This window comes from Pelophylax lessonae (assembly GCF_965119305.1).
Source record: "Pelophylax lessonae genome assembly, chromosome: 5".
NCBI lineage: Eukaryota > Metazoa > Chordata > Amphibia > Anura > Ranidae > Pelophylax > Pelophylax lessonae.
The window spans coordinates 218,556,704-218,581,693 of record NC_138772.1 but is presented as its reverse complement, the minus strand read 5'-3'; the positions used below and the strand labels follow the sequence as shown (position 1 = coordinate 218,581,693).

The 24,990-nt window shown below is 41.0% G+C and overlaps 1 protein-coding gene across 1 annotated transcript in view; it reads right to left on the bottom strand.

The window, feature by feature from the left end:
- Positions 1-3,971, bottom strand: part of COBL (cordon-bleu WH2 repeat protein) — a 390,271-nt gene extending 386,300 nt beyond the window's left edge. The window contains exon 1 of the mRNA XM_082258067.1: positions 3,780-3,971. Coding sequence (XP_082114193.1) covers positions 3,780-3,949 — 170 coding nt within the window. The 5' untranslated portion in view covers positions 3,950-3,971. The remainder of the gene's footprint in view (positions 1-3,779) is intronic.
- Between the last annotated feature and the right edge of the window lie 21,019 nt (positions 3,972-24,990).

Below are 24,990 nucleotides of genomic sequence, written 5' to 3'. Positions count from 1 at the left end.
TGCCCACCTTGTCATGTGCTGTGCTGTATAGTGTCCACCATGTAATGTACTGTGCCCTCCATGTAATGAGGAGTGGCGTGCCCTCTGTGTAATGTGCTCTGTCCACCATGTAATACGGAGTGGTGTGTCCACCATTTCATGTGCTGTACAGTGACCACCATGTAATGTGCTGTGCCCACCATGTAATTTAGAGTGGTGTGCCCTCTGTATAATGTGCTGTGTCCACCATGTAATGTGCTGTGTCCACCATGTAATGTGCTGTGCCATGTCCGCCATGTAATGTGATGTGCCCACCATGTCATGTGCTGTGCCATGTCCACCATATCATGTGCTGTGCCCACCTTGCCATGTGCTGTTCTGTATAGTGCCCACCATGTAATGTGCTGTGCCCACCATGTAATGCGGAGTGGTGTGCCCTCTGTGTAATGTGCTGTGCCCATTATGTAATGTGGAGTGGTGTGCCCACCATGTAATGTGCTGTGCCATGCCCACCATGTCTTGCTCTGCCCACAATTTAATGTGCTGTGCCCATCATGTAACGCAGAGTGGTGTGTCCACGTGTAATGTGCTGTGCTGACCATGTAATGCAGAGTGGTGTGCCAACCATCTAATGTGTTGTGCCCACCATGTAACCAACATCTGTGACACGAACTGGGTTGGTGGCAGGAAAAAACACATGTATATATACATATAAATCAGAATTGATCTACAGGTGTTCTCTTCCCTGTGAGTTGAAACATAATAATCCAGATTAGAGTGATCTTTTGTGGGAGGCAGCCTGGAACGGCAATCTCTGACCATCTCTCCACTGTCTCTGACCATCTCTTGTATCACGTCCTTAGTCTCTGACCATCTCCTGTATCATGCCCACAGTCTCTGACTATCTCCTGTATTATTACCACAGTCTCTGACCATCTCCTGTATCATGTCTGAAGTCTCTGGCCATCTCCTATAGTATGTCTGCAGTTTTTGACCATCTCCTGCAGTATGTCTGCATTATCTGACCATATCCTGTATCATGTCTGCAGTCTCTGACCATCTCCTTTAGTATATCTGCCGTCTCTGATCATCTCCTGTAGTATGTCTGGAGTCTCTGACCATTTCCTGTTGTATGTTTGCAGTCTATGACCATCTCCTGTATCATGTCCGCAGTCTCTGACCCTTTAGTATGTCTGCAGTCTCTGACCATCTCTTGTAGTATGTCTGCAGTCTCTGACCATCTCCTGTATCAGGTCTGCAGTCTCTGGCAATCTCCTGTAGTATGCCTGCTATGTCTGCAATCTCTGACCATCTCCTGTAGTATGCCTGTAGTCTCTGACTATCTCCTGTATCATGTCCTCAGTCTCTGACCATCTCCTGTATCATGTCTGCAGTCTCTGGTCATCTCCTGTATCATGTCTGCAGTCTCTGACCATCTCCTGTAGTATGTCTTCAGTCTTTGACTATCTCTTGTATCAAGTCCTCAGTATCTAGCCATCTCCTTTAGTATGTCTGCAATCTCTTACTTAAACACATTGCTAATAGTATTAGCTATCTGTTTAGGCCGAATGTAGGACTGTGCAGGGGAAGCAGAGATTAAAAGTGGGCACTGTGATTATAGAGATGGGGGTGGGGAGTTGGGGACAGACTGCAAGGGACACTGTGATGGGGGGCTGTGAAATTTGTGCAAAAAATATTCTTGAAAACATTACAAATTTTTGTGGGTGTTTTTACATTTTAAAGTTGGGAGGTGCCAGATACAGGATCCGCTCTGGGTGCCAAATACTCTAGGTACGCCCCTGGTCGTGACTGCTAATCAATCACAGTCCGCGTCCACAGCCAGGTCCAGCCTCTCATGCCTGTCACTAACTAATCACAGCCTGCACACTGCCAGGTCCCGCCTCTCGTGCCTGCTATCCAATCAGAGTCCGCAGAAAAGTTCTCAATCAATGCACTCCGGGATCTATTGAAGGGATGTATGTAGGTGCACACTGGGTGGAAGGTAGGCATCAGATAGGCACAGTCTATTGGACCCCATTGTAGTCTCTAATGGGGCCTAGTGGAGGCTCTTTCTAACAGACTCTCTAACTGAGGCCCTCACTATGTCCATTAGAGAGACCCCCCTTCAGGTCCCATTCGAGTACTCTGTTTCTCTTCCTGTATTTTGTTTATTGTTAAGAGATGGTGGGAGGATCCCAGGGCAACAGAAACTCCTTAGGAGAGCATCTCTGTGTTTAAGTCGTTGCCATAGAAACATTTGTAAAGGAGAGGAATTAGTAAGATGACCACGTCCATGTGGGGGTACCAGAAATATTTCTGCACCCAGGCATCTGTGACCCTAGGATTGGCCCTGCATACTTAGGGATAGCAGCATTATCCACAAGGAAGATTAAGGAGCATTTTTTTAAATCTATTTTCAGTTTAACGACAAATGTGCACAGCACCATTTAGCTAGGCGGATTCCAAATAGTGACCTCCACATACACAGCTTCTTGGTTGGCTAAGCTTTTCTCTGGATTTATTCTTTTAGCATTTACCCAACTTAAATCCCTGTCACAATGTAAATCTTGTGGACTTTTTTTTTTCACAATAAATAAATGCATTTAAACTATCTCAATGATAATTAGGAAAGAATATTTAAATTCAAAATTCATAGCATCATAATAGAATAATGCATTTATTTATCTTATAGCAGCTGATAACTTTAAAACTGTAAAAATTGCAGAATAAATTGTCAGTACTGTGTATAAGCCAATCTACCATGGAGACTATGGTGTAGTATTTTTCCACAGCATCCATCATTATAGGTATTAACAAAAAATAAATTTTAAAGGTCAAGCCTATGCACCAAATGTAGTTCAGAAAAGAATGGCAAAACAGCCCAACTTCGAGAATCCATTCAACCATATTTACCTAAATCAAGGCATTTAAATCCAATAGAATTTTTAATCCAACCCTAACTATAGGAGTAATGCACACAAGAGTTCATATCTAAGCAATGATATACTGTATATAATTTTATAATTACAGTTGCTGAACCAAATTTAAAAGAAATACAAATGTTGTGCTGTGTTACTAAATTAAATGTGTTTTAGGTAAATGTATCCCAATACAAATAATAATATTTTCAAAAATAAATATTCTATTTGGATTTATGATGTTGGTACACATATCACATTTATTTTTGATAAAATTATGATCCTTTGTATTGGGATTCATATAACTAAGGCACATTTAATTTAGTAACACATTCAACATCTGTATTCCTTTTAATTTAGATTCAGCACTGGTATTATGTATTGTTTGTGAGTGCAGCTGTGGCAGTTTTCGTACTATTTAATATATAATTCTAGCTTTTTACGATCTGAAGAATAAAATCTGCCTCTATTAAATACTGTATAATATACAAAATACAATTTTCAAAAATTATGTCTTATTTTTAACACTGTTTCAATTCTTTGTATTTACCAAAATATACCTATTGTAAAGTACACAACATATTCCACAAAAAAAAAAAGCTAGTAACAAAATAAAATAAATAGTTACAAATGTTACAACTTCACCCTGCATTTTAAAATGTACACCTAAAATATAGCATGCTTTATAAAACATTTTGCTTTAGGTATGTTGTAGGTTATATACCCATAGAACAGCACTGCAATTTCCCAAGAAACTTATTAAATGCTTTAGATAAAGTTTGTAATTTTCTGAAGTAATAAATATATATATATGCACATTTTAAGATACAATTGATCATATATGTACTGAAAAAACTAAGCCTCATTAGCTCACACAAATACCTGGAGGTGAATAAATAGTTTTTTAGAGAAACTCTTAAGCTGCGAGTTTTTTTCTCCTTCGTCAGATCGCCCAGAGATAATGAGTGCTGTTTTGTTTCATTTAAATCAGAAGATGCTGAATCTGAGTAGACATAGTCCTTTGCAGGTTGCCAGAGTACAGCACAAGACATTACAGCAGTCTGCTATGTTAGCAAGTCAAAGTCCTAAGAGTGGTTTTTCTCAGATAGTTACTCATTAATGTTGATATTAAGTAATGTAACTACAGCCCTCCTAATCCTCAGGCAGTAGTAGAACTCTTAGGTAACACTATGAGTAATGTCATTCTAATGGTTATAATTATACTCTAGCATAGTGTTTCATTCTAATGGCTATAATTATATTGCAGTATAGCGCTCCCACAATTCTTGACATTTTGTTGACGTTGCTGAATTATATTAGATAGATCAGACAGCTTGAAATGCTGTGTTATGGCTCTATTCCACGTGATTTGTGTCATATAACATAATATGTGATATGGTGGGCAACATGAAAGGGCTTCAAATTAGCAAATGTAACATTGTTCCTTAGGTTACATCTAGAGGGCAGAGTTTTGTCAATTTTTAATACTACATCCTTTTCAAAACACGAATTGCTTAGGTCACCACCTACATGTAAATCTTGGCAGTGGATCTTGGCTCCAAGATTGACCCAGATACGTGGAAAGAATTTTACAACTGAACTCTAGATACACAGCTAAATTCAAACTTGAAAGACACATATGTGATCTTTCTAATCTACGAAAGATTTCTAGTTTAGTCCAAGCACTTGTGACTCATGCACCACTGGCAGACAACCCAGTCAGCAAGGTGATACTATTTTTTACAGAAGAGTTGCAGAATACAATAGCTTTACATCCCTGTCCAAAGCATGTTGAGAAGACAATGACAGAACTACAAAATAGTAAAAAGTCAAAAACTCCACTAATTCTGCTCTCTCCTCTTGTCTGCATGCTTCTTGTCAGCAAATATGCATAAAGTAAAATTTGACTGGCTCCTATTGCTGCCACTTCTCCACCCGGTCTGTGCTGTTGTAAAGGGGATAATAGTAGTTGTACTGTACGTAAAATACTCACATTTATATTTAATGTAATACATTACTGTAATAAATGTCATCCTTTAGACCTGTCAGAGTTCAGCTTTATCATAAATAATGTAATATTCTAGGATTGCCCTAAATAGGGAGATCTCATATTAGCGTTGACTTGCTGGTTCGTGTCTCTTTCCTGGTCACATAAGACCTCTCTAGATGCTTCTAGAAGTTGCTTTTGGGACTGACATGAAAATGTATATCATGCTTTAAGGTAGAAAGAACAAACACATAGGAGGAGATTTACTAAAACCAGGTGCAAAATCTGGTGCAGCTCTGCATAGAAACCAATCAGCGTCCAGGTTTTATTAAAGCTTAACCGGTTGCCGACCGCCACACGGCGATATACGTCGGCAGTCAGCCCCGGCCAGGCAAAGTGATGTATATATACGTCACTAGCCTGTCACTTGCTTGGGAGCCAATAGCGTGCGAGCGTGCGTCAGTGGAGGCGCGCTCCCGTCCCGGCTCGTTCCCCAGCAAGTCCGTGCGTGTGACTGGCGGACCCGATGTCCGCCGGTCACTCGACGATCGTCGGTGCAGAGGGAGAAAGTCAGGCGGCTGATGTAAACAAGCCGCCTGTCATTCTCCCCTGTTTAGAAACAGTGATCATACGGTTCTACTATGTAGGACCGTTGATCATTGTTCCTACACTTCAAGCCATAGCCAATCACAGTAAGAATCACGCCCCTAGGGACACACACCACCCCTCCCTCTCAAATAAAGTTAACCCCTTCACTACCAGTGTCATTTTGCAGTAACAGTGCATATGTATAGCACTGATTACTGCAGTAATGTCACTGGTAACCCCAAAAGTGTCAAAAATGTCAGTCAAGGGTCCGACCTTCCCTTGCAATGTCGCAGTACCGCAAAAAAATCGCATATCACCACCATTACGCGTTAAAAAAAAAACACCAAAAATGACAAAAATCTTTCCCTTAGTTAGTAAACGCAATAACTTTTGCGCAAACCAATCAAAATATGCTTTTTGCAATTTTTTTTACCAAACATATGTAGCAGAAAACAAATTGGCCAAAAATGTTAAAAAATTTTGATTTTTACATTTTTTTGGGGGGAATTTCATATAAAAAAATGTGAAAAATATTGTTGTTTTTGCAAAATTTACGCTCTTTTTTTGTTTATAGCTCAAAAAGTAAAAATCGTACAGGTGATCAAATACCACCAAAAGAAAGCTCTGTTTGTGGGAATAAAAGGACGTCAAATTCGTTTAGGTACATCGTTGCATGACCGCGCAATTGTCCGTTAAATTCACGCAGTAAAAAATCGCAAAAAACCCCCTGGTCAGGAAGGGGGTAAAATCTTCCGGGGCTTAAGTGGTTAAAGTGATTGTAAAGTCTCTTTTTATAAAAAAAAAATAAAAATAACAAACATGTTATACTTACCTCCTCTGTGCAGTTGGTTTTTCACAGAGCAGCCCAGATCCTCCTCTTTTTGGGCCCCTCCTCGCTGTTCCTGGCCCCTCCCTTCTGTTGAGTGCCCCCAGAGCAAGCAGCTTGCTCTGGGGGCACCAGAGCCGAGCTGCAGCTCTGTGTGTCCATTTAGACACAGAGCTGGCGTTCGGCCCCACCCCTTCCCTCCGGATTGGCTAAATGACTTTGATTGACAGCCGTGGGAGTCAATGGCGCTGCTGCTATGTCTCAGCCAATCAGGAGGGAGAGTCCCAGACAGTCGAGGGACTCGTGGACATCGCTGGATAGAGATGTGTCTCAGCCAATCAGGAGGGAGAGTCCAGGACAGTCGAGGGACTCATAGACATCATGGATAGAGAGGGAGCTCAGGTAAGTATTAGGGGTGCTGGAGAGGCTTCTGCACACAGAAGGCTTTTTATCTTAATGCATAGAAACCATTAAGATAAAAAACCTTCTGCTTTTACAACTCCTTTATTTAAATAAGCTGAAGTTAGAAGCTGATTAGCTACCATTCTCAGCTGTACACGATTTTGCACTATCCAGTTTTAGTAAATCAACACCATAGATATTTCATGAAGGGACTTTTAAGGTGCTACAATGACAACAATATGTAATTCATAAAACCATTTGTTTTATTGGTAAAAAAGTATGTTAAAAGATCAATCAATAATAGCCAGCTTTAAAAATGTTTTGCCTTTGTTGCTCTGAGGAAGAGGCGAAGCTTCAAAACGTGTAAGCCTAGCTTCAGAGGATGCTATACCTTGGGGTTCTTATGCGGATGGCACTGTATTCATTTGATATGCTTTTACCAAGCCTCTGTTTGTGAGTATTTTTATACCTTTTATCCAATAAAACCTTTATAGAGGATAATGCACTAGGCCGGTGCGCCCTTGTGTTTGTTCTTTGATTTTAGTGGTCTCAGACTACCCTGGTCTTGAAAAGGGGCTGCAAGGCCAAAGTATCCAAGCAAAGCCAAGTAGAAAGTCTTCGGTAGCCACATGAGTGTGGCTGAATGTGGCTAGAAGATAGCTTTCAGAGTGCAGGAGATTTTTTTTTTTATGCCTTTGTTGCTCTCTTGTCTTAAAGACAACGTGGCAAACAATATATGATGGGCTATGGGAGCACTAGTTTACATGAGTTTTAGTAATAGTTGTTTCTTTTGATCCTGAACAGGAACACTTACCGGATCTTATGTTATTGTATTAAATTTTTATAACTGGTTGTGCTTGATTTATCTTTTAAAGTGGTTTGTACCAATAAAATGAATGGTTTATAAAGTATATGTTGTCATTGTTGTAGCACTTAAATAATCCAAATAATCCCCTCAGGAAATTGCAATGAGTTGTTGTTTCATAATTTTTCTATTAACTTTACTTCATCGATTGATAGGATTGATCACTCATATCTTCTCTGTTGCTTTCTTGGCAGTTGTTTCAACTAGGATAAAACAGTAATTAACAATAGATTATGTTATTACTGGGGATAAATCTTTAATGATCGTTAACAAAAAGGTATCAGCTGCTAAATGTACACTCATTCAGTCAAATATAACACCCTGCAAAGAAAATACAATTTTTCCATTATTTCCTTTGAAATAAACTATTAGTAAATATTTAAGTGATACATTTTTATTGTAACCCCTTCACACAGACGTAACACAAATATGCGGCCTTCAGCATCAAGTGTTTGTACTGGGGTGATGGCTAAACAGCCGCTCGGCTGTTATTACAAGCAGCGGAGTGGTGACATTCACAGACATGACAAGGCATGATGGGAATTTTAGTTCCCGAACAACTGGAGTGCCATAGTTTGAAGACCCCGTGCTATAGAGGTTGCACAGGCAGTCCAACTCCTCCAGGATGGCACATCAATACGTGGCATTGCCAGAAGGTTTGCTGTGTCTCCCAGCACAGTCTCAAGAGCATGGAGGAGATTCCAGGAGGCAGTCAGTTACTCAAAGAGAGCTAGACAGGGCCGTAGAAGGTCCTTAACCTCTACAGTCTAGACAATGGAACCCTGACTGCCATTGACATCCCGATACCTGAATAGGTATCGGGATGAAATCTTTGGACCCATTTTCAGATCCTACGCTGGTGCAGTTGGTCCTGGAATTCTTCTGGTGTATGATAATGCCCGGCCTTATGTGGCAAGAGACCCGAGCGACCAGCCGCCAGTCCACTGGCTGGCTGGAGAACCGAACAAAGCCAAGATCGGCTTTGATCGGGTCTCAGATCTAGTAGCTTTGAAGCGATGGCAGATTTAAAAAAAATGACAGTATTCATAACAGCTTAACTTGGAGTTTAGAATGCTTTTAAGTGCAAAGAAGAAATTTGGGACCTTATAAACCCCAGATCCCTCCTTAAAGAGTACCTGTCAATGCCTATTACTGTCACAAGGGATATTTACATCCCTTGTGACAGCAATAAAATTATTAAAAAAAAAAAATGAAAGGCACAGTGTAAAAATAAAATAAATAAGAAAAAAAATTAAATAGCCCCATCCCTCTGTGCTCACCACACAGTAGCAAACTCTTTTGTAAGTTGCGCCCCCAAATATAAACAGTGTGTAAACCACACGTGAGGTATTTCAGCGATCATTAGCAAGAGAGTAATAATTCTAGAACTAGACCATCTCTGTAACTCTAAACTGGTAACCATTAAAAATTTGTAAAGCATCGCCTACAGAGATTTTTAAGTACCGTAGTTTGTCGCCATTCCACAGGCGAGTGCAATTTAAAAGCATGACATGTTAGGTTTCCAATAACTTTTAATTCATGAAAGTGTATTTCTTCCCCAAAAAATTGCGTTTGAAAGACTGCTGTGCAAAAACAGTGTGACATAAAATATTTCAACGACTGCCATTTTATTCTCTAGGGTCTCTGCTAATATATATATATATATACATATATATATATATATATATATATATATATATATATATATATATAAATAATGTTTGGGGGTTCTAAGTAATTTTCTAGCAAAAAATACTGATTTTAACTTGTAAGCAACAAGTGTCACAAAAAGGATTAGGCTCCAAGGGGTTAAATATGCACAAATGAACAATCTTCAAATGTATAAACTCGAATTAAGCCTACTCATTCAGGCAATGTACTTTTGAGGGGGAAGTAGTACAGCACCAAACACAATCTAAATCAAAATACATCTAAAGCCTAAACTTTTTTTTACATTTTTGGATATTATGCATGGCATGAATATATTTTTACAAAAGAATACAGATTGACATGTACATGCTATAACCATAGTTTAAGCCTGGACCCCAAAAACGAGAAAGAATCCTGTATCACTCACACCTATCCCTCTCTTTATTTATTGCTATTATTTTTTATCATCTTTTTCATTGCCAAGTTGTACTACGAAAAACATGTAAGAAAAATTGTTATTTCTACACTCTGTGCTTAGTCCTTCCACCTGCTGATTTCACAGTTTATGTAAATGAAAGAGGATTTTCCATAGTGCATTATCCTTTTAAAAGTGTTTATTAAGCATAAACATATATAGAAAACCCACATTTGGGATGTAGGGACAGGCGGTGTTAGTGCAATCTGTGTACAATCTGTGTAGTCCTATTTGAATCCGCCGCAGTTGAGTCCTGCTCACTCACTCCCTGGCTCCTCGGCTCTGAACGCCGTGGAACAGCTGAGTCTGACGTCACTGGCTCCTCCTACGCGTTACGTCACGCGACACGTGACTTCATATGGGTCAATTCACTTTATTCATTAGGTATTTTCATTTATTGCATCATAGCAGCGCACCTGTTTTTATACTATTCACGTTTAAGAACTCTTACTACTGTTAGTCTAAAAGCATTGTGTACTGTGTATCATTTGTGCAATGTAGTGTTTGACAAGTACAAATAATAGTTTCTTCTTCAATAAGTTTGACCCTATTTTGGCATAATAAATGTTCTGGATGATATTTGCACATCTAAGTGCACCCTGTTTCCGGTATTCAAAACTCTACCATTAATCCACCTAAAGCCCCATCTAGCTTGTTTTGGCCATTCTTTTTATTAAAGTTCATCTCAGTCAGAACTATTTTTGGATAGTGTAAAAGTGGTAAAATTTGTCAGGATTGTATTGCAGTGTGGTAACTATTGTAACTGTGACAAACATTTTTTTTAAAGCCCACGATTTTGCGGTTGTTTTCAGAACAGGGGAGGGGGAATTTACCAGAATTAACATCTTCTCTGAGTCTGTGAGCATTTTCCCTCACTGTTGTGTTTTTAGGACAGGAAGAGATGGCAATTCTGCTCAATGAGACACACAGAAATAAAAACCACAGTTTTTTTTTGCTTTTTTTGTTACTTATAAGTACTTTATATTTGTTTGGTTTAAAGAAGCTTTTTAATTACAACATCATTATATGTGTACCTGGATTGAAAAGCACTACATGCATCAATGAAATCACGGACTGTACTATAGATCATCACAGTTTTTTTTATCACGGATTGTTAACAAAGATTATCACTTCTTTATTTGTTTTTATGTCATCAACTTTATATGTATATTTTGAATAGGCACTTTTGATTATCTTCAACACACAGCACTGATGTATGAATAGTGCACCCCCATTATCCATATATACAACAGTTCTTAAACACTTCAATTCAGTTCAGTACTCTGACAAATTGAAACAAAATCATTGTAACTGTAAACATATATAAATAAAGTATGTAAAGCCAAAACTTTTTTGGACTGAGTAGGGAATGGGTAAGACGCCTGTCAGGCTTTGTTTTTTTAACTGTGTCCCATTAAGGAGGATTCCCTTTATTTTCTGCCCCTGAGATACAGCAGGAAGTAAAAGGAAATTTCTCCTCTTTTTACTATTGAATTTTCCATTTCTATTTTCTATTTCTATGCCAGAAACAATACTCACCTAGACTAATAGGGTGACATAGGCATAAATAAAAACCTGACAGGGTTTCTTTGGTTCATTCCACATTCTCTTCAAAACCAAGTGAAATAAAGATTTGACTTTATATACATTTTAAAATGGCATTCATAGTGCTTATCGCCAATAGAAGTCTCTCTTACTTTAGAACCAGATATCTCCCCCTGTATGTATTCTGCTGAGCAAAATATCCTGCAGGATGAAGTAAATCATTCCCATTTAAAATTTAGAAAACTACATAATAAATATGGAGGCCAAAAGTTGAAATTTTGTTACAAAAGAAAAAAAAATCCACAATGCAAATAATCCAAAACCTATGATGATGTGTCTCTATACAGTATATTTACTTAAAACAGTATATGAGAACATGCAATGATAATATGTACTGCAGTTCACTAGAAATTTGATAGAGGGCAGCTCACTGACTAACTTGGCACACACAGATCAACAGCATTTGGGTTTCATCAAGCCATTTCTCAGAAAGATATGCAGATCAGCAATCAGATATGTTACACAACAAACAAGTAATAAAAAAAAATATTAATATATTGATTTCAGCTTTAGATTCTCAAATTTCAATAAGAAGCAGTGCCAAATCCCTTGTTCAGTAGCAAATCTTGACAAACAGGTTTCTGCCAATGACATAAACACACATTAAGGAGACTGATGCAAGGCATATAAAGTACAAAAAAAAAAAAATATGTACAGCAGCTTCAGAGTTAGGGCATTGTTTTAAGTGCTAAGAAAGGCAGAGTGCTAATTATATTCATGGGATCGAACTATGACTCATTTTTTTAGAGTATCATACTGAAGGTAATAGACGCCTATAGTTCAATTACTGCTGTTTTGCCAGGTTTCACACATGTGGGCATAAGGCCTAAGTTATAGTCAATGTTTAGAATTTATCTGCATGTGAGTGGGCAGGCAACATAAGCACAACCAGTGGCGAAGCTAGATGGTCTTTTACTCATGCCCCCCCTTTCCCCAAAGAGGATGGTGTCAGTAGTTTTTTTTTTTTTATTGTTTTGTTTTATAATTGTTTTTACAATTGTATTCTTTTTTTACAATATTATCATATTGCATCAGTGTCCCCTTACATCAATGCCCCTCATCAGTGTCCCCTTACATCAGTGTTCTTCTTGCTTCAGAGTTCCCCATTACTTTAGAAGCCCCCTAACATCAGTTTCCCCCATTACTTTAGAATTCCCTCTAACATCAGAGTCCCTTCTATCAGCATAATCCCCTTTTAAATCAGAGTCCTGCCATACATCAGTGTCCCCCCTTATATCAATGCCCCACCTTACATTAGTATGCTCCTTTACATCAGTTTCCTTCCTTATATCAGTGCCCCCCCTTACTTCATAGCCCCCCCTTACTTCAGAGCCCCCCCCCCCCCCATTTACATTAATTCCCCGCTTTATGCCAGTTGACATATGTTTTCAATTGCTGCAGTGCTCTCTAAGAAACTTTTATAGGTTCCAAAATATCTTCATTAAACAAATTGATATGAGTTATTGATTTGAACACTATAAGACCTACAGGCTAAGTGACTAATACTGTGCTGAACTAGTGCCAACATGTAAGTCTCTTGTAATTGCTTATTAATAGTTGTAATTTCATTAAAATTGACTGGAGCTGTGTTCTTACTGTGGATTGGCTGATCACCAAGTTTGCTGATTATCATTTTTTTTCCCATAAAATATTTTATCAATGAGAAATGAAAAAAGTACAATAGACAGGCACATACTCTGGCATAAAATAGGGTCACAACCATATTCTCTGAAACAGTCTCATATCAAAAGCTTACAAGATTACATTACAAATCATAGTATTCTAATAGTAGAAAAATTGTGCTCAATACCAAAGTATCTGCTTTCAAAGAAGATAGATGCTTACCATATACTAACAGGTCCGTAAAGAAAAAGGGGGAGAATTATTGGAATACTCAACTACTCTAAAGTCAAGAGGTCCCAAAAAAGACTACATAGAACCACACAATAAGGGAAGAAAAAAATGAAACAGAGAAAGGTAAAAAGAAAGTAGAAACAAAAAGAATAGACAGAAAGAAAGGAAAATAAAAAAACAAAAAGCAAAAAAGGGGGGCGGGCAGAAAGGAATGGTGAAGAAATAAAAGGGGGGGATGGAATGGCAGGAGGAAAGCTCATAGTTATAGATGGTTGAAAACATCAACAAGGGAGAGTAGGTAAGGAACCTGTCCCCAGTAGGGTTGAGCGGACACCTAGATGTCCGTGTTCGACGGGTTCGGCCGAACTTTAAAAAAAAGTCCGGGTCCGTGTCCCGGACTTTTACCGAACTTTTCCCGGACACCGAACCCCATTGAAGTCAATGGGGACCCGAACTTTAAGGCACTAAAATGGCTCTAAAACACCAATGGAAAGGGCTAGAGTGCTGCAAATGGCAGCAAAACGTAGTTAAGAGCATGGCAAGTGCTCTGCAAACAAATGTGGATAGGGAAATAACTTAAAATAACAAAAAAAAAACAGAAAAATAAAACAATGTTCTTCATCTCTGAAGGACGAGGCCCATAAGGAGTAGGAGGGAGGTTGAGGTGGTGGTGGATGTGGCGGTGTCATAGGCGTGCGCACAGGGTGTGCCTGGTGTACCTGGGCACACCCTAATCACCTAGGGCACATAGCATTATCGCTCTGTTTGCCAGTGAGGAGATGGGAAAGATCTCCCTCGCACCTGCTCTGCTCTATTTCTCTTTGCCAGCAGGGAGAGTAATGTATCGGGGCCATGTACATGTAGGCAAACACATGCATGTGTATTTCAACTTTGGGGTGCACACCCTAATGCAATAGGCTGCGCACACCTATGGGCGGTGTAGGTGGAAGCGGCGGTGGAGGAGGATCAGGGCCGGATTAAGAGCATCATGGTCTTGGTGCTGAGGATTTTGAAGGGCCTTAAGGGCCGTGCCTTGGCATGCACCCAGAGGAGGAAGGGTGCAGCCATGCATGCCTAATTCAACATGGGATGCTGTCTCTGAAGCCCATAAACACATCCATGCATCGGCAACTGTCCCTCCTTGTCCGGCCTTCGCGCTGTGTGGGGAGGTTCTGAGGGTGCTGCCTGGGGAAGCGAGCATAGAAGCCAGACTTCTGTGTTTACAAGTGACAGAAGAGTGGTCACAGTGAATATGGCCAACCCGGGGCCTATATAAAAGGTAGGGGCCTGCATGGAGCTGCAGCTCCAATAGCCCCTACGTTAATCTGGCCCTGAGGAGGAGGACGAGGTAGCCAACACTGCTTCTTTTCACAAATTTTAAATGAGGGTACACCCCAAAAGAGTGAGAAAGAGCAAAAATGGAACAATGGCTGGGTAAGGTCGGTTGCTATTCTGCACAAGGTATGGAAAAGTCCAGTGGGATCCATGCCTGGTTCATTTTAATGAACGTGAGCTTGTCCACATTGTCTCTGGACAGGCGGCTGCGCTTGTCTGTTATAACACCCCCAGCCGTGCTAAATACCCGTTCAGATAATACACTGGCTGCAGGGCACGCCAGCACCTCCAAGGCGTAAAGGGCAAGCTCAGGCCATGTGCCCAATTTGGAGACCCAGAAGTTGAAGGGGGCAGACCCCTCATTCACTACATGTAGGCGTGTGCACACATACTGCTCCACCATGTTGGTAAAATGCTGCCTCCTGCTAAGACGTTCCATCTGAGCTGCTGGTGCTGCTGTTTGTTGTGGCGTGCTGACAAAGCTTTTCCACATTTCGGCCATGCTAACCCTGCCTTCTGAGGTGCTGGCGGTGCCCTGGTTGAGTTGGCGACCTCCTCCTCCTCCTCCTCTGCCTTGTGCTTCCACTGTGGCCCCGCTGTCAGATGGGAATGCCAGCAGCATCGCGTCTACCAGCGTGCGCTTGTACTCGCGCATCTTGCGATCGCGCTCCAGTGAGTGAATTAAGGACGGTATGTTGTCCTTGTAACGGGGATCCAGCAGCGTGGCCACCCAGTAATCAGCACAAGTTAGAATGTGGGCAACTCGGCGGTCGTTGTGGAGACACTGCAGCATGTAATCGCTCATGTGTGCCAGGCTGCCCAGAGGCGACGAAAGGCTGTCCTCTGTGGGAGGTGTATCGTCCGTGTCCTCTGTATCCCCCCAGCCACGGACCAGTGATGGCCATGAGCTGGCCTGGGTGCCACCCTGCTGTGAACATGGTTCCATCTCCTCCTCCAGCTCCTCCTCCTCCTCATCCTCCAGAACTGTGCCCCTGCTGGACAATTGTGTCCCTGGCGTTTGTGTGTGCAGGAACCCACCCTCGGAGCCCCTTGCGAATGACTGCCCTGAAAGCCTTTGAAATGTTACCTCTTCATCCTCCTCCTCCTCCTCCTCATCCTGTGCCACATCCTCTTCCATCATCGCCCGAATTGTTTTTTCAAGGAGGCATAGAAGTGGGATAGTTAAGCTGAGAACGGCGTCATTGCCACTGGCCATGTTGGTGGAGTACTCAAAACAGCGCAACAAGGCACACAGGTCTCGCATGGAGGCCCAGTTATTGGTGGTGAAGTGGTGCTGTTCCGCAGAGCGACTCACGCGTGCGTGCTGCAGCTGAAACTCCACTATGGCCTGCTGCTGCTCGCACAGTCTTTCCAGCATGTGCAAGGTGGAGTTCCACCTTGTGGGCACGTCACATATGAGGCGGTGAGCGGGAAGGCCGAAGTTACGCTGCAGACTATTCCGCAATTTATTTGAGCCCCAAAGGTTTTTTATTGAATAGCGGAATAGGAAATATGATCAAAAAAAAGTGTATGTTTTTCACACGTACAGAAGCACACTAGGCCCCAATTACTATTGTTTGTACACCTAAAAGGATGGATGAGGAAGAGGAGGAGGAGGAGTATAGAACAGGCAGCACCCTCAAAGCTTCAGAAGTATGAGATGAACCCCAAAAACTTGGAAAGGTGGATCTCACACGTACCGACACAGACTATTCCGCAATTTAATTGAGCCCCAAAGGTTTTTATTGAATAGCGGAATAGGAAATATGATCAAAAAAAAGTGTATGTTTTTCACACGTACAGAAGCACACTAGGCCCCAATTACTATTGTTTGTACACCTAAAAGGATGGATGAGGAGGAGGAGGAGGAGGAGGAGGAGTATAGAACAGGCAGCACCCTCAAAGCTTCAGAAGTATGAGATGAACCCCAAAAACCTGGAAAGGTGGATCTCACACGTACCGACACAGACTATTCCGCAATTTAATTGAGCCCCAAAGGTTTTTATTGAATAGCGGAATAGGAAATATGATCAAAAAAAAGTGTATGTTTTTCACACGTACAGAAGCACACTAGGCCCCAATTACTATTGTTTGTACACCTAAAAGGATGGATGAGGAGGAGGAGGAGGAGGAGTATAGAACAGGCAGCACCCTCAAAGCTTCAGAAGTATGAGATGAACCCCAAAAACTTGGAAAGGTGGATCTCACACGTACCGACACAGACTATTCCGCAATTTAATTGAGCCCCAAAGGTTTTTATAGAATAGCGGAATAGGAAATATGATCAAAAAAAAGTGTATGTTTTTCACACGTACAGAAGCACACTAGGCCCCAATTACTATTGTTTGTACACCTAAAAGGATGGATGAGGAGGAGGAGGAGGAGGAGGAGGAGTATAGAACAGGCAGCACCCTCAAAGCTTCAGAAGTATGAGATGAACCCCAAAAACTTGGAAAGGTGGATCTCACACGTACCGACACAGACTATTCCGCAATTTAATTGAGCCCCAAAGGTTTTTATTGAATAGCGGAATAGGAAATATGATCAAAAAAAAGTGTATATTTTTCACACGTACAGAAGCACACTAGGCCCCAATTACTATTGTTTGTACACCTAAAAGGATGGATGAGGAGGAGGAGGAGGAGGAGTATAGAACAGGCAGCACCCTCAAAGCTTCAGAAGTATGAGATGAACCCCAAAAACTTGGAAAGGTGGATCTCACACGTACCGACACAGACTATTCCGCAATTTAATTGAGCCCCAAAGGTTTTTATAGAATAGCGGAATAGGAAATATGATCAAAAAAAGTGTATGTTTTTCACACGTACAGAAGCACACTAGGCCCCAATTACTATTGTTTGTACACCTAAAAGGATGGATGAGGAGGAGGAGGAGGAGTATAGAACAGGCAGCACCCTCAAAGCTTCAGAAGTATGAGATTGTGTTCACTGTACCCCACAAAGATTGTGTTCACTGTACCCCACAAAGATTGTGTTCACTGTACCCCACAAAGGTTTTGTTCACTGCACCCCACAAAGATTGTGTTCACTGCACTCCAAAAGGATTGTCTTCACTGCACCCCACAAAGATTGTGTTCACTGTACCCCACAAAGGTTTTGTTCACTGCACCCCACAAAGATTGTGTTCACTGTACCCCCCAAAGATTTTGTTCACTGCACCCCACAAGGATTGTCTTCACTGCACCCCACAAGGATTGTCTTCACTGCACCCCACAAAGATTGTGTTCACTGTACCCCACAAAGATTGTGTTCACTGTACCCCACAAAGGTTTTGTTCACTGCACCCCACAAAGATTGTGTTCACTGTACCCCACAAAGGTTGTGTTCACTGCACCCCACAAAGATTGTGTTCACTGCACCCCACAAAGATTGTGTTCACTGTACCCCACAAAGGTTTTGTTCACTGCACCCCACAAGGATTGTCTTTACTGCACCCCACAAGGATTGTCTTCACTGCACCCCACAAAGATTGTGTTCACTGTACCCCACAAAGATTTTGTTCACTGCACCCCACAAAGATTGTGTTCACTGTACCCCACAAAGATTTTGTTCACTGCACTCCAAAAGGATTGTCTTCACTGCACCCCACAAAGATTGTGTTCACTGTACCCCACAAAGGTTTTGTTCACTGCACCCCACAAAGATTGTGTTCACTGTACCCCACAAAGGTTTTGTTCACTGCACCCCACAAAGATTGTGTTCACTGTACCCCACAAAGGTTTTGTTCACTGCACCCCACAAAGATTGTGTTCACTGTACCCCACAAAGATTGTGTTCACTGTACCCCACAAAGGTTTTGTTCACTGCACCCCACAAAGATTGTGTTCACTGTACCCCACAAAGGTTGTGTTCACTGCACCCCACAAAGGTTTTGTTCACTGCACCCCACAAAGATTGTGTTCACTGCACCCCACAAAGATTGTGTTCACTGTACCCCACAAAGGTTTTGTTCACTGCACCCCACAAAGATTGTGTTCACTGTACCCCACAAAGGTTTTGTTCACTGCACCCCACAAAGATTGTGTTCACTGTACCCCACAAAGGTTGTGTTCACTGCACCCCACAAAGGTTTTGTTCACTGCACCCCACAAAGATTGTGTTCACTGCACCCCACAAAGATTGTGTTCACTGTACCCCACAAAGGTTTTGTTCACTGCACCCCACAAAGATTGTGTTCACTGTACCCCACAAAGATTTTGTTCACTGCACCCCACAAGGATTGTCTTCACTGCACCCCACAAGGATTGTCTTCACTGCACCCCACAAAGATTGTGTTCACTGCACCCCACAAAGGTTTTGTTCACTGCACCCCACAAAGATTGTGTTCACTGTACCCCCCCAAAGATTTTGTTCACTGCACCCCACAAGGATTGTCTTCTCTGCACCCCACAAAGATTGTGTTCACTGTACCCCCCAAAGATTTTGTTCACTGCACCCCACAAGGATTGTCTTCACTGCACCCCACAAGGATTGTCTTCACTGCACCCCACAAAGATTGTGTTCACTGTACCCCCACAAAGGTTTTGTTCACTGCACCCCACAAAGATTTTGTTCACTGCACTCCAAAAGGATTGTGTTCACTGCACCCCAAAAAGATTGTGTTCACTGCAGCCCACACACAGAAAAATGGATGTGGATCACTGACACCTGCCTATCTCCTATCCCACACCACACAGCAATATCGATTGTAGTTTGTAGAACACAGTTTCCCTAAAATTCAGCAGACTCTGTCCCTAACAGGATTGAGAAGAGATCGTAGATCAGGAGAACTAAGTGCAGACCCCACCCCACACAGCAATATCGATTGTAGTTTGTAGAACACTCTGACCCTAAAATTCAGCAGCAGCCTCTCCCTAACAGGATTGAGAAGAGATCGTAGATCAGGATTGAGTGCAGACCCCACCCCCCACACAGCAATATCGATTGTAGTTTGCAGAAGACACTGACCCTATAATTCAGCAGACTCTATCCCTAAAATGCCTACAACTCGCCCTGCCTAAACACTCCGACCTGTCCCTCAATTCTATCCGGACACAAATGTTTTTTTCCTGCCTATCTTTCCCTAATCAGCAGCCAGCACGTTGATGTGTGATCTGTCCCTGATCTAAGCAGCATAATGACGCCGCTGCGGCTGCCTCGAACTTATAAAGACTTGGTCACATGCTTCAGACGGCCAATCACAGCTACTGAGACATTTGCAGGCATGGCTGGGATGGCTTAAGGCACACCAGTTAAACGATTGTTGATTGGCTGTTGAAAGCCCGCCATGAAAAGAGCGCCAAAGCATGCAAAACCCGGAAATAAAACGACCGAACAGGGATTTTTACCCGAATATACAGTAAAGTGTCCGTGTTCGTGTTCGGGTAACAAAAATCCAATTATTCGGTACGAACACGAATAATACAGTCCGTGTTCGCTCAACACTAGTCCCCAGCTTATATTATCAGTAGTAAGCACTGGTCACAGATCCAGACTGTCCCAGCATTACTGTTGTTGCAGGATCTGGAAACCAAAGTGCTCTCAAGTCAATAACCACTGCCCCGAAGCATTGTAGTATATTCAGCTATGGTTTTGAAATGGATCCAACACATCCATGTTTTGTAAAATCAGGTAATTCTATCCTGTGAAATATGAATCAGTTCCTCCTTGCTGATGATTATATTTCCATAGAAATCTACTAAGGCATAAAGCTTTTTTTTTCACAAACATGGTTTATTGAGCTAGTAAAAACAATACAAGTGTGGCTGGCACAATAAAAACAGCAAAATATCATAATCAGTACAGTGTGTTGGGTTAGAGTGGCTGAAACTGCGACATCAGTGCATATGGTAGCAAAAGACAAAAAAGCAGACGGTATGTAACCACCAGCAAGCAAATGTATGGCAAAACCAAGGGGTGGTATTGGTATAATCCCAAAATCCCAAATCAAAGAGCAAAGGAAAAGGAGGGAGGGGAGTGGGTATGAGGAAAGGGAAAAAGAGTATGAGAAAAAGGGAAACGAGTGAGAGAGGGGCCAAAGAGGGGATAGAAGAAGGGAATACTAAGAGGACAGATTGAAGGGAAGGGATAAGAAAGGAGCAGGGGAAGGAAGGGGGAGGGGGAACCTTTACACAATGGGATATGTAAAACAAACAAACACCACACTTAGCAAGATGAATCCCTGGTCAAGTGCCCCAGAAGTCTATCTATGCCGGTGGGGGGGTCTAAAAAGTGTACATGTGAAGTTTCAGCTCTGTAGCATGTCCAGAACCATGAAAAAAAAAAAGATAATTTTTCAGTAGAACAGGGATGTGGGACCCTCCTTTTACACCTGTATGATCTTTTTTTTCTGGTTCTGGACATGCTACAGAGCTGAAACTTCACAGGTACACCTTTTAGACCCCCCAGACACAAAATCACACAAAAAAAAGTTCTTAAAAATTTTCATTTTTGATAAAAAAAGCCAATTATTGAAAAATTAAAAAAAAAAAAAGAGATTTTTTGATTTCGTATCTGGGGGGTCTAAAAGGTGTACCTGTGAAGTTTCAGCTCTGTAGCATGTCCAGAACCATAAAAAAAAAAAGGATTGTTTGTATTAGAACACTTTCAGCACAGGGGGTTGGCTTCTCTTCTCGGTTTTCACACCTTGCCGGTTTAATAGCAGGCATTTTTTGGGTTCTTTGCAGTCAGGAAAAACATCTAAACTTGTGTATAGTGGTACTGTGCACAAGTTCAGATGTTTTGCCTGCCTCCAAAAACCCCCAAAAAATGCCAGCAAAAACACACCAATAGCAGGCATTTTTTGGGGTTCTTTTGAGGCAGGCAAAACATCTGAACTTGTGTATAGTGGTATATATACACACATAATTATATGTATATAGACACCTAGCCATATATAGGTGTGATAGTAGCAGAAATATATTACTGTAAATGATTTAATTAGCGCAAGAATATATTTCTGCTACTATCACACCTATATATGTCTAGGTGTGTATATAAATATATGTATGTGTGTATATACACCACTATACACAAGTTCAGATGTTTTGCCTGCCTCCAAAACCCCCCAGAAAATGCCAGAAAAAACACACCTGGGAATTTTTTTTGACGCTAGCGTTTTTTTGGCATTTTTTTGGGTTCTTTTGAGGCAGGCAAAACATCTGAACTTGTGTATAGTGGTATATATACACACATAATTATATGTATATAGACACCTAGCCATATATAGGTGTGATAGTAGCAGAAATATATTACTGTAAATGATTTCATTAGCGCAAGCATATATTTCTGCTACTATCACACCTATATATGTCTAGGTGTGTATATAAATATATGTATGTGTGTATATACACCACTATACACAAGTTCAGATGTTTTGCCTGCCTCCAAAACCCCCCAAAAAATGCCAGCAAAAACACACGTGGGCATTTTTTTTTTTTTGACGCTAGCGTTTTTTTGGCATTTTTTTGGGGTTCTTTTGAGGCAGGCAAAACATCTGAACTTGTGTATAGTGGTATATATACACACATAATTATATGTATATAGACACCTAGCCATATATAGGTGTGATAGTAGCAGAAATATATTACTGTAAATGATTTCATTAGCGCAAGCATATATTTCTGCTACTATCACACCTATATATGTCTAGGGGTATATATACAGACATATATGTGTATATATACCCCCTATACACATGTTCAGATGTCATGTCTGACATCAAACATGTCCTCAAAAAAGCACTGGCAGTGGCAACCCCTGCAGCATGAAAAATGCTTGCTGGTGAGAAGCCATATTCCTGTCCCGAAGCAACTCAGAGAAATGATCATTTCTCTATAGCGGTCACCCTGCTATGGAAGGGTTTTGTCACCCTTCCATAGCAGTCACTGTCAGTTAACCCTATACTACACTACGGTCCCCTTACACTTAACACTTTCCCTACAGAAACTACATTTTTAAAGCTAACTTAAGTGTAAAGGAGCACTCTAACTACACTAGATATCCCTTTCCTCACACTAATAAATGCTAAATGACACTTTTAAAGTAAAATTAACAGAACTGCTTCCACTCTCTTCCATGTCCAGTATAACAATGCTAGGAATATGGCGGGGGCTATCTTATATACTGGGGGGCGTATTCACTAATGATTGGTCTAGGGACCCCCTAGTCACTCCAATCACATTCCTAGCATTCTCCTGCCCCCTCAATTGGCTTTTGCTAATGGTTTTGGTCCAATCACGGGCTTTTAAAGCCCATTTCCTGAAGCATTGCATTTTGGTCGGTTCTGGTTGCCGAATTCCGAACTTTTTGGGCAAAAAGTTCTAAATTCGGCCGAACCTCGAACACCCAATGTTCGGGCCGAACCGATGGTGGACCCAAACCGTTCGATCATCCCTAGTGACAAGTTAAGATCCACATAGGTCTGGATGGTGCTACTAACGTGAATCCCAAGGTATTTAAACTACATGATCTATTTTAAAGGAATATTAGTAAAAGGTGATGAAGGCCAGCAACCAAGGCGAAAGAGAATAGGCTTGTTCAAGTTGATCCCTATTCTAGAGAAGGCACCACATTAATTTGCTATCTGAAGTGCAGCTTGCAAGGAAGAGAAGGGGTCTTTCAGAAATAGAAGGGCATCACCGCATATAAGGCCTGACAGCAGAGACTGCTTGCAAAGCAGCCCCCAAAGTCTACATAGCCAGGGCAAGAGCCCGGGGAAAGGGACAAGACAGATTGTAACTGGTGCAGATCCTACCCATAGGGGCAGAGTATAATGAACAAATCCAGGAAATGAAGCGGAGACCAAAGCTGAATTTCTCTACCACAGCACAGAGTTAGCTCCATTCAGCAGAATTTAAAAGCCTTCTCGGCATCAAGTTAGGCTACCACCCCTGTGGCCTCAGCCAATGAGGAGTAAGAGTCCTCTGGAGAGCCAAGGCTATCATGCCCATCGCTGGATCGCGATGGTGCTCAGGTAAGTATTAGGGGGGGGTAAATATTATTGAATGTATGAAGGTAAAAACCTTGAGCCTTTACAACCACTTTAAATTAATTCTAGCTTTCCATATTTACTTTGTGAAGATTGTCACACAATTACTACCTTGAATTCTATGACATGGATTCACTATGCTGCTGTGTCAGAATTCACAGAGCATGCCTTATGACTTACAGAGGTGCTGAGAGGAGGAGTTTCATGAGGCGAAGTCATTGCATGAATCACTGCTCATAGCAGCAATGTACCATGGGATATATAGTCCTTAGAAAATGAAAGTGAATGGCAGAGAAGAAGCTGAAAAGCATGCATGGAATCCAGGAAGTTTTGGATAGAGATGGATCATGTTAGATTGTCAAAAATAACTATTGTTTCTATGGCTTTTACAATGCTGATGTTATTAACTACCTCAATGCTGAGCACTTTGACCCCTTCCTTCCCAGTCCAATTTATAGCTTTCAGCACTCTTACATTTTGAATGTAAATTATGCGGTCATGTAACAATATACCCAAATTAAATTTTTATATTTTTTTTAAACACAAATAGAGCTTTCTTTTAGTAGTGTTTGTTCTCCACTGTGGTTTTTTTATTTTTTGCGCTACAAATGAATAAACACTGAAAATTTTGAAAAAAAAAAGTTTTTCTTTGTTTCTGTTATACAATTTTGCAAAAAAATTATTTCTCTTCATAAATTTTGACCAAAATTTATACTGCTACATTTTTTTTGGTAAAAATAACCCAAATCAGGGTATATCTTTTGATCTGTGTGAAAGTTCTAGAGTCTAGAAGCTATGGCACCAATCACTGAAAATTGATCACACCTGATGTACTGACAGCCTCTCATTTCTCATCTCATCTCTCATCTCAAATCTCTTTTCTTGAGGCCCTAACATGTCAAGACAATACAAATACCCCCCAAATTTCCCCTTTTTGGAAAGTAGACAGTCCAGGATATATAGTAAGAGTCATGGAGAGTTTTTTGAAGTTTCAATTTTTTCCCACAACTTTTTGGAAAATTAAGAAATTATTATTATTATTATTTATTTTTATTTTTCACAAAGTTCATATTAACAAGTTATTTCTCACACACGGCATTGCCATACTTGCAACTACACCCCAAAACACATTCTCCTCCTGAGTATGGCGATGCCACAAGTGTGAGGCTTTTTCACAGCCTGGCCACATAGAGAAGCGCAACATCCAAATAGCACCTTCAGCCATAATCCACTTTAAGACCAGGCCTTCTTCTGACCCTTTTTGTTTACAAGTAAAAATCTGTATTTTTGCTAGAAAATGACTGAATGAAACCCCCCAAACATTATATATTTTTGTAGCATAGGCCCCAGAGAATAAAATAGTGGGTTTTGCAAATTTTTAAGTGACATGGTATTTGCCCAGCGGTTTGTTCAAAACGCAATTTTACACACTAATGCGGAAATAGATTTTAATAAATTCCAATGCACACAGAGACAATATAATACCCACATTTTCAGTAAAATATAAAATAAGGCATT